The 10690-nt window shown below is 36.8% G+C and overlaps 1 protein-coding gene across 1 annotated transcript; it reads right to left on the bottom strand.

Annotated features, from left to right (window-relative positions):
* Nucleotides 1-415: 415 nt before the first annotated feature.
* LOC21401389 (delta(12)-acyl-lipid-desaturase) lies at nt 416-4433 on the bottom strand. The gene is made up of 2 exons (XM_010089091.2): nt 4314-4433; nt 416-1820 (listed from the first exon to the last, which is right to left on the bottom strand). Exon 2 carries the CDS (start codon nt 1810-1812, stop codon nt 658-660), a length of 1155 nt encoding a protein of 384 aa, XP_010087393.1. The 5' UTR covers nt 1813-1820; nt 4314-4433; the 3' UTR covers nt 416-657.
* Between the last annotated feature and the right edge of the window lie 6257 nt (nt 4434-10690).

The following is a 10690-nucleotide window of genomic DNA, read 5'->3' as shown; positions in this document are numbered from 1 at the left end:
TAATGTGGCTCGCACATGTTCATTACTTAATGAAGGGTAGGAGTGGTGATTAATTGAAGTAATTAAGGAAAAAAAACGATAGCTTGCAACATGATTTTGTGTGGGAGTTGATAAAATTTATAAATCTTTGAAGTTGTTTGCCAAATAATCATGGAAAGAGTAAAGAACACGTCGTTTCTAGTAAGTGCGCCGTTCTTTTTTGCGTCGTTTTTGTTCGAATGAGCGAAGGGAATTTCCATTCGATCAAAATGACTTGTCGCAATTCCTTGTATAAGTTTTCAGAATCAAGAATCTTGAAAATCTCTTCAAATCATATAATTCTTCTTGGTAGCTTTACGCTTATGTTAAGTACCTAAAAATAAAATATTATAACGAGTCACGAATTATAACGAGTCACAAATTATAATTCAAATCATAGCACGAATCCTCATACCAAACATTTATTAACATTAAGCATAGCACTATTCACAGACCAAAGGAGAGACCAAAAAAACTAAAGTCATAAACCTTAAGCATAGCACAATTCACTCTTAATTTCTAGCTCTCTTTCTGGAAAGAGACCAAAGTCTCTTCCGTTCTGAACGTTTATTAACGTTACACAACAGTACTAGATACCAACACTACATACTAAATATTTTTCCTTCCCATTCCGACGTATCAAAGCTTGTTCCTGTACCAGAAAACACCTTTGTTGGGAGCATCATCATCTGGCTCAACATAGAGACACTCCTTTGCCTCCCTCCACATTGCCTTGAAAATCGGCGTCCTGTCGAAACGATAGTACTCTCCCAACAAAGGCTTCACCGCCTTGGTCGCTTCCATGGCGTTATAATGCGGCATTGTGGAGAAGAGATGGTGCGCCACATGAGTGTCATTGATGTTGTGGAAAACCCTGTTTAAAACCCCGTAATCTCGATCTACGGTCGCCAATGCGCCTCTCAGCCAGTCCCATTCCGACGAGTCGTAATGTGGCAATGCTGGGTGAGTGTGCTGCAAGTAGGTGATCAGCACAAGGAAGCCGTTCACGATCAGTAAAGGCACGCCGTACACGCATACGATCCAAGCCAAGCCTTTTGCAGCTGCGAGCTGGTAAAGCACGAAAGTTGTGACGAAAATCCCTGCATCAGAGACGAAGATTTGAAGCCTTTCACGGTCGGAGTAGATTGGACCGTAGGGATCGTAGTGGCACGCGAAACGGTCGTAGGGTCTCCCTGAGACGTTGAAGGCTAAGTAGAGAGGCCATCCAAGAGTTAGAGTGACAAGAAGGCTAAGAAGTCTCCCTGGAGGGTTGTTTAAGTACTTGGAGTACCATGAAATCTTGGATTTTGGTTTTGGAACAAAGACCTCGTCTCGTTCTAGGGATCCGGTATTGGAGTGGTGGCGGCGGTGGCTGTACTTCCAGGAGAAGTAGGGGACGAGGAGTGCAGAGTGGAGGATTAGGCCAACAGTGTCATCGACCCACTGGTGGTCGCTAAATGCATGGTGACCGCATTCGTGGGCGATGACCCAAATGCCGGTACAGACACAGCCTTGGACGATCCAGTAGAGGGGCCAGGCCAGGTAGGGGAGGGGGTGGGGAAGGAGGTGGAAGTAAGAGGTGGCAATGTAGTAGAACAGAGCGGCAAAGAAGAGGTCGTGACCAACGTAGGAGAAGGAGCGGACGAGGGAGCGCTTGAAGCAATGGGGCGGGATGGCTTTCTTGATTTGGCTTAGAGTGAATGGAGGGGTTGTGTGTGGCACTCGCTCAACCTGGCTCTTATGCCCCTCCAACTTGTTGCTGCTCAGCACAGGCATCCGGCCGCCGGCTCCCATCACGTTCCCTAAAAAAAAAAAGTTATTAGTCAAAGTTCAAGTAGGAAATTCAAGTGTATCCATTCTCATCTTTGATTAATTAGCCTAGTGATCTGCACATAAGGGTAAAGGAGACAAATACCCCTTAGAGTGCTTGAGTTTAGATTTTTACCCCACTCTTGATTAATATTCTTTTAGTCAAATAATTATATTACTCAAAAAGGTATTAATCAAGAGTAACGGATAAAAATCAAGACCTATGCACTCTTAAGTTTGGTAATTCTCTCTTCTCGCTTCCCAGTCGTCACATCGATCAACGATAGAAAATAAACACATGTTAGTTGTAAGAGTACCTACATTAAATATTAACTAATATTCCAAAAGAGTGTAGACATTGACCACTCATTGTTGTTTAAATTAGTACACATTATGTCCATTAATGTCTAAAGGTATCCAATGTATAAGGTAGAAAACTGTTGGGACCGTTTTCATTGCTTATTGTATAACGTAAAGGACTACTAGGACCAGCAATGTACGGAGGAAGGTACAATTTAATGTTCATTATTGTAAATGCCCAAGGTAGATCAGCGCTAGCTAGCTAGAACCAGCAATAACTTTCTTCAAGTTGGATACTTGGTAGAAAAGCAAAACCAAAGGATAAAAACTACAACATATAAATGTATAGATGACAAAGAGATATAAACCACACAATTTTTAGCCCTATAATAGCCTTTTCGTCCATCAAGGCACACCACACAAAGTGCTAGACAAAAATGCGAAAAAAGTTGTGAAATAACAAGACGTGCATAATGGCCAGAAGCTAGATTTGGTTTCTCTACATTTGGTAATCCAAGGTCTTGTGATTTTAGAGATGCACATTTCTGATAGTGCAAAAAGATACATGTGGTAGAACTATATACACGACAAAGTAGCAATGGGAGCCAAGGAAAGTGGACCATGGACGGTAGTGAAAAAAAAAGGGCAAAATTAATGATTTTGGACCTACACTTGTACATAATGTAATGTCACTATCAATAATCACAACCGTTAGATATGTAGAGAGAGAGAGAAAGAAATGGAAGGAGAGAGAATCTTAGCAGCGGCAACTGCATCTGCTTGCCAGAAAATTGCATGTTCAAATTTGTAAAAGTGCTTCATTTCTATTTGAGAACTAAGCAAAAAAGAGGAGGAATGTTTCTTGTTTTTGAGAGTTTAGATTATATGATGATATGGTGTGTCTGATTCAAAGTTGTGCTTATATATTATTTCTGAAAGAGTATAATACCAAAAAACCACAAAATGTCATTGATCAAAAAAGCACTTTGACAAGACTTTTTAATATTTTTTTATTGTTGATTAAAAAAGTTAGAAATTCACCCATAAACTTTTTAAAAATACGATTTCAAAAACTAGTTGAAAACTTTAGATTTTTTAAATAAAAAAAAAAGAAAAGAAAAAGACATGCCAGCTCAAATACGAATCTTAGAATAAGAGAGAATATGCCCACTTGGGTTGGGACATGACACTAAACCATATCAAAATTACCAAAATAGGCCAACACTTTTCTTTTTTTAAAAAAAAAAAAAAATAACTCAGTTTAGCATGCTAGATGTATTTGTAAAAACTAATTATAAATATAATCATTATTGACAAAAACGACAGGTGCTTGATCACGTAACACCTGTAACAGATGTAAGAAATTAGTGCAAAACGACAATGACAATAAAAGGACATGGATACTCAAAAAACTTTTTTTTTTTTTCATTCTTTTGCCAAACTTTACTCTATATATGAAGTGATGATGTTTCCAAGGAAAAAAAAGGTAACAAAATTGAACTCCGTGATATCCGTCAAAATTAAAAAAGAAAAAAACAAATAACAACTAATTTAGAATTAAAACAAATAAAAAGTGAAATTGAAGACTATTTCTTCATATTAAAAAAAAAAAAAAACAAACTTTCTGTCATTCCTTCAAAAAGAAGGGGATTAAAGTAAAGCCATCATGCAAATGTAAAATGCAATGCATGCCCCCTTTCTTGACCGGGAAAAAAGATCAGAAACGACAAAAAATCATTTGATTTAGTCAAAACAATTTTTTTTTCCCTTTTAGCAGAATATCATTAAGAGTTTGTCATATCATTCGCATCATTGCCGGATCCAGAAACTGTTAAGAAAACAGTATGGCTAATCTGTCTAAAAGAAATTCTCAAACCCAAACAGACAACAAAAATTTAGATGCATTTACCATTTAAACACCTAAAACTTTTTTTTCTTTCTTTTTTTGTTTTGTTTTTGTTTTCAGAGATGAAAAAACAATATCTACCAACAACAAAACAAAACATGCATTGCAACAGAAAAATAGAAAATAAGAAATGGGATTTGAGCAAGGAAGAAAAATTAACAGATGGATCTAGCAGATGAATGCTGGAAAATGCACTGAACATGATAAAAAATAAAAAATAAAAACCCAAAAAAAAAGAGGAAAAATGACATAATGAAACAGAACCAAACGACCAAAATACCTGGAGATAAGAAAGCTCTGTTGGAGAAAGCAGTTTCCTGGAAAGCACTGTACAAAACAAGCGCCCTCTATCTCTCTTCTTCTCTCTCACTCTTGCACCGAAAGATGTCTCTCTCTCTCTTACTTCGGAGAATGGTGTGGTTTGGAGATTAGTATTTAAAGATCAAGGAGCCTATTTGATGTGGGTCCCAAAAAGATTCTCACGATGAGTACGCTTGCTTTTAATCGGAGTCCCTTTTGACACGTAGATCTCTTGGCACGTTTGCATCCATTGCCGTTCGATTTGAGTACTTTTTACTCGTATTAACGGCGCTTTTTATCTGGTTTGACCCTCGCCTGATGAGTTACTGTTACCCTTGCAATGACAAAAGTAACCCTCGCATTGTCGTTTTATCTTGAGTTGTCCTCGTAAGTCGTAGGACACCAGTCAGTCACACCCTGCCATTAATGTCGTTTCTTGACCCTGGCCGATTCTTGCACTCCTTTTTTTTTTTTTTTTTTTTTCAAAATATCTTCTCTCTCTCTATTTTTTTTTTCCAAAATATCTTCTCTCCCTATTTTTTTTTCCAAAATATCTTCTCTCCCTATTTTTTTTTTCCAAAATATATTCTCTCTCCATATTTTTTTACCAAAATATATTCTCTCTCTATTTTTTTTTACCAAAATATATTCTCTCTCTATTTTTTTTTTCCAAAATATCTTCTCTCTCTTTCCGTTTCTCAGGAAAAAAAAACTCTCTTACTAATGACCGTTGACTATTATCGCTTTGGGTTTTGGTATACTAAAGTCACTAATAGGGCCTTTTCTTTAAAGTGAGCTTGCTTAAAAAAAAAAAACCTGAACAATTATACTAATAAAATGATCCCACGACTTATGATCTACAATTTATTAGTAGTGACACTTAACGCTAATAGTATTTTTAAACATTTTTTTAAGGAAAAGAGAGGGGGTTTAAATTATGTCGCTTGATTATATTTGATTCTTAATTACAGAGTTACAATATTTAGAAAAAAAAGGTAAAGAGTGAGTTTGAGAGTAGATGTTTGGTTCGTGTATTCAGAATTATGATTTAAAATTATTTTTGTTTTACGTGTATTTTTTATGAGAGAAAAACACTGTAAAAAATCATGAATCATGATTTAAAATCAGAGATGACTACAGAAAACAAATATCCTCTAATTAATTATAGACAGTCTTATTTAATTAAAGAAATGCAGAAAACATCATCTCTCTTTTCCGCAAAGATTGTGTTGGAAACAGAATCTATTTCTATTGATAGCTTATTCGGCATGCACAAATTTAACTATCCTATGAATTGGAGAACAAGGAGATGTTCATCGATCCATTTTTAGGATAATCAAGTAGTTATGCCGAGCTGGAATGCTTGTAACGGGTTTTGTTAAGTTGTTAGAATGAGTTTATTCCTCGTTCGTTTCGCTGATTCAAGTTTAAAATTTGAGTTTCGTTACAGTAAAAAGCTCTCACAAACAATCACATCTAACTTTTTTGCTACAATAAAAAACTCTCACATACAATCACATCTCAACTCGAATTCTAAACTCGAATCAGCGAAACGAATTGTTAGCCTTTCTGTTGTAATGTTATTTTTCAGTTGCTTTACTTCCTGGATATATAAAGGAAGTTATTTCTATACATACGTGAGATGAGAATAATACAATTCATAATTCCATCACATTCTTTTCTTTTTCTCTTCCTCTCGAGATATGTTCAGATTCGTAGTGTAAATTAAAGATTCAAACTCATATACATCTCGCCGATGGAGTATAATTATTTCTTCTAATTTTACAATTAATGGGATTTAATAATTGAAATCCAATATTAGAGAAAATCATACCCCGGTGAAATGTAATAAAAATTCTTTTTATTTCAATTGAAAATGCCATATCTGTCGAGGCACTAATTAACTTCCTCATGAACTTTTTTTTTTTTTTTAAACTTTCTATAAAGTTTTGCTTCAACTTGGAAATGCTGAAATTCGTTTCTATCAAAGAAAAAAAAAATCCGAGGGAAAATGCTGGATTGGATTTTATTCATATAGAAAAAACAAACGAAATCATCATCTTTCTACGGAGAGTCAGGATCTAACGAGAGCATAAGAATCTACTTGAATTGAAAAATGAATTTATGTGAGAATAAATACTGTAGCACAAAAAAAATTAATTTAATTAAATTTTTTTATAAAAAAGTTTGAGTTGTGATTTGAGCGGTAAAAAAATAGGTTATTATACACTCATCGGCTCCAAATAAGAGTTGAACATAAATGACGAAACTGCCCACCATGCAAGGCTTTTGTTATGTAGTGCAACTTCACCGAACACTCGTCAAAGATTCTCCGATAAAAAAGAAGCGGTAAGAATTGGCTCTAACCACTTCCATTTTCATTTTGATTTTATCAACAGTTTTTGTAATTTGGCTTTTGTTTCTACACACGTACGTGACACACATGCGTTGCCTCGGTCTCTCCGTAAGCACATTAAAATGATATTTTATTCCATGAATGAAAATATGAAAAAGGCATCTTCTCTCTCGATCAATTATTATAATTTTCAGCTGTCAGTTGATTTTTCTTTACTGTAACGTACTTGTCATTAATATCAATTATCAAAATTATAAAAAAAAAAAAGAAAAAAAAAAGAAAAGTGCTTGTCAATTTTTGTTACTCATGAACTTGAGCATTTTCGTCTAGATCATCCTAAAAGTTCTGTCATTTCCAGAACTAATTTTCATGCATTATTCCCATGTCCAAAAGTGTGAAAAGCATGTTTCATGCAAGAAAGTGATGAAGCTGGTTTCCAAGTATATATGGTTATCATACTTCTCTCTCTCTCTCTCTCCCCCTAAAAAAATCGTGTTCTACGATTTATTTTGTTGTGATTGGTTATTAGTTAAATGGCTAATATTAAACAAATTAAGAAGCAAACAAAAAGAGGAAAATAAAGGAAGCTAGTACTGAACGAGATTTTGCCAATATATATGCATGGAGGGATGAAGACGTTGAGGACTTGGTGTACTCAGTTCGGATATTGATAAAGATGGTTATATATATATATATATATATGTATATATATAGAACATTGAGGAAAGAATTAAGGCGAGTTCCAATTAGAGGATTGAGTTGTGGAAGAAGTACTATACATTAGTTCATGTCAATCACTCTCTGTATATATGTTATACGATTTTGAGATGAAGTTTTTGATATTTTATACATTGTTCTATCAGTACACTCGGGTGAAACATTTAAAGAGAAATAGTGTGCATCAAACTTCACAAATGAAAGATGCATGAAAGATACATCAAAATCAAGCGCATGGCGAATATTTATAATAAATGATTGATGAAAATCTGATGTTGATGGAAAATTCATAGCGCCAAGGCCACACAGAAAGACAAGTAAATAAATCATATGGACAAAAACTGAACCTAAACATGAAAGCAAACAAGACAAAAAGAACCACTAATCTTGATATAACCCACCCTTATTACCAAAAAATAAAAATAAATACCAAGAATCAATATATACTGTTGACGGCTAAATTTCTTCAACAGAAATACGCCGGGGTACCCACTGGTATCCTGTTAGGTTACCGGCTGGAAATTAACTGTGTATTTGAAATTATGCTATGAAGTGTTTGTTGTATTTTTAGAAGCATGAGAATAATGCTTGAATGAGAGGACACACGAAATTTATAGTGGTTCACTCTGTTAACGAAGAGCTACATCCACTTGTGTATTGTATTTCTTTTTTAGACGCTTACAATTTACATGTATCGTTATTCTTCCTCTTTTTGAATACTAAAGAAGCCAATAATCTCCTCCTTTGTAGGTAGAAGTACTCGAGTGACCTACCTTTCTAGGCTCAGACCGTAGCCCACTAATCACCTTTTGAACTATTCACTCAGCTAATTAGTCTTTCATTATAGCTCTGTGGATTCCTGTAATCCTTCACTGTCCACTGTAGGGCGGTTTAGGGGTTTGTAATTAATGCTTGTACTGCAGACATCTCCCATCCCTAGACGCAACTTGTGATGTCAGGCTCCTTTCTGAAGAGTATTCCCCTCGTCGTCTGCGCTGTGTAGACCGCATGCCTTTCCTGGCAGTCAACCCTTTCCAGACATAGGAATTTTGTTGCCATAAGATCGACGGCACGACTGGTCGATGGTATGCCGGGTCGATGCCCTAAGTCAGGCCTTCTTTGCAGCGTAGAAGGGAAGCGAGCTTCAAGCGTCGAGGGTTGTCGCCTTTTGAGAAAAAGTATGGCCATGTGTCACACTGTCACTGTTCCACATGTCACACTGTCACTGTTCCACATGTCACATATTTTCCCACACAACATATACCAAGAAGAACGAGACCCCTCAACATGCACCAAGAGAATCAAAGGTAGTTGGCAATTACGTGCGATGCCATCTGTGACGTAGTCAATTCGTAATGCCAGAAAATTGCCTTCCTGATCCAGCTCACCAAAACCTCTACATGGTAGGTAGGGGTGTAAGAAATCACCCCGAATCTGACTAACCCGGCCTACCCGATCTTACCCTACCTGAAATTATATTTTTTTTTTTTTTTTTTTTCGGTTTAAAATTAGCCCAACCTGCAATGGGCGGGTAGGGTCGCGGGTCAGGCTCCATTTACCTCGTGTAACCCTACCCGGCCGAAAAACACACTAAGTGTTAAAACAAAAAAGGAAGAAAGAGTCAGAGTAGTGAGAAAGTGCGAGAAAGAAAGAGAGAACGAAGAGAAAGAATGTGGATGAAGTGGTGTAAGAGTACTGAATTAGAGTTTTGTATTCGGCCATGGACACTCCAGTGAAGAGCCATTCCACCACTACTCTTTTCTCTTCTCAATTCAAGGTCAAAACTTCTTGCCCTAAAATCCATCCCCAAAAGTTTCGCTGGAAATTCCTTCCTTATTTATGCTTTTCTATTTTTGCACATCAATTTATTGCTTTTAGTTTTTAGTCTCCAAATCTAATTTTTTGCACTTAGGTTTCTCTGTACATGCTTGATTCTTCATTTTTTCCCCTTTAGTTGATTCTTCATTTTTTCCCCCTTTAGTTTTCCCGTTTTGGGTTTTACTGGAGCCAAATTACGTATTTAATTTCAAATAAGCTTGAATTGCTCTTCTCTCAGGTATCTTTGTTTTGTTGACGTTATTCATTACTAAGTGGGTTGTCTTTTTAGTTGATATTTATTTGTCTGTCACCCGACTAACCTGAGTAACTCGAGCCTACTCGAGGTCACCCGAAAGGTTACTAGTTTGTAGGCATAGGAGGGTGCTGCGGCCCAAAGTTTCCTCACCCCGCAGTGTACAGCTCGGCCCAATTTTTTGACCCAACCCGAGCCTACCCGACCGGATTACACCCCTAATGGTAGGTGTTGGACAATGGCTTGTTAAGCCATATTAAAGGTCCATTTTGAGGCCCATTTTGGAAAGGAGCCCAATTAGATTTTGAGACAGGTCTCGATGGATTTGCGTTCTCCGTCGCGAGGAGATTGAAATCGATTATTAATACACTCAAAATGGATATTGGATGAATGAGAAATTGATGTTCTAAGTATATCACTTAAAGTGGTTAATGTAGTTGGAAATTACAAAATAATAATAATAATAATAATATTCCACATTGGCTAGGAATGAAGCCTTGGTGGTGTTTATAAGTGATTGCACTTTGAAGTCTAGGTAAGCATGTATACCAGAGAGGCTCTCTTAAGCGCAGAGGGGTGCGAATCACAGTCCTAGTTGGTTTGGGGTCCAATGTGTGCGCCTGCGACCTGCGGACACGAATGCCAGGCCGAAAAACCCGCTCCGTGCGAGCTTATTTTTTTGTAATTTTTATTTTTGATTATGCCCAAGATCTTCCAGCTGTTTGGCCTAAGATTAATGAGCATAGTGGTGTGTAATAGGGCTTAATGGTGACCAATGGAGGAAAACCGAAATAAGCCATGGTTAATAAGCTTAATGGCATCAGTTTTTCAACATCAAAGTCTGAATCTATATGGGAAATGTGGCCGGATTCATCATGGAAAAAAACAAACGTTTTTGCTCCATTACAATGCATATTAACGTGTATTTTTAAAACATCATAATGTCATGGTCGAATTTGGAGCCTATATAAAGGTCCTACTCCACATGAACAAGACACTTGCACAGAGCACTCACCTCTCTCTCTCGAGTCTTTCTCTTGTTTTCTGAGTTGTTCTTGCGTTCTCTTTTGTAGTTCAGTTTTGGTGATAGAGGAAAGGTCTGAGTTCTAGTTCGTCGGATGATTCTGATAGTGCTTCGAGCTACCATCGTTGTCGTTGTACCTTAGGAGACGGACGTCAAACGTTACCTCAAGCACTCGCCGGAGGGGACGAA

The sequence above is a fragment of the Morus notabilis genome, unplaced genomic scaffold (genome assembly GCF_000414095.1).
Source record: "Morus notabilis unplaced genomic scaffold, ASM41409v2 Scaffold89, whole genome shotgun sequence".
Taxonomy (NCBI): Eukaryota; Viridiplantae; Streptophyta; class Magnoliopsida; order Rosales; family Moraceae; genus Morus; species Morus notabilis.
Note: the sequence above shows the minus strand (reverse complement) of the source record. Positions and strands in the feature narration are given on the sequence as shown.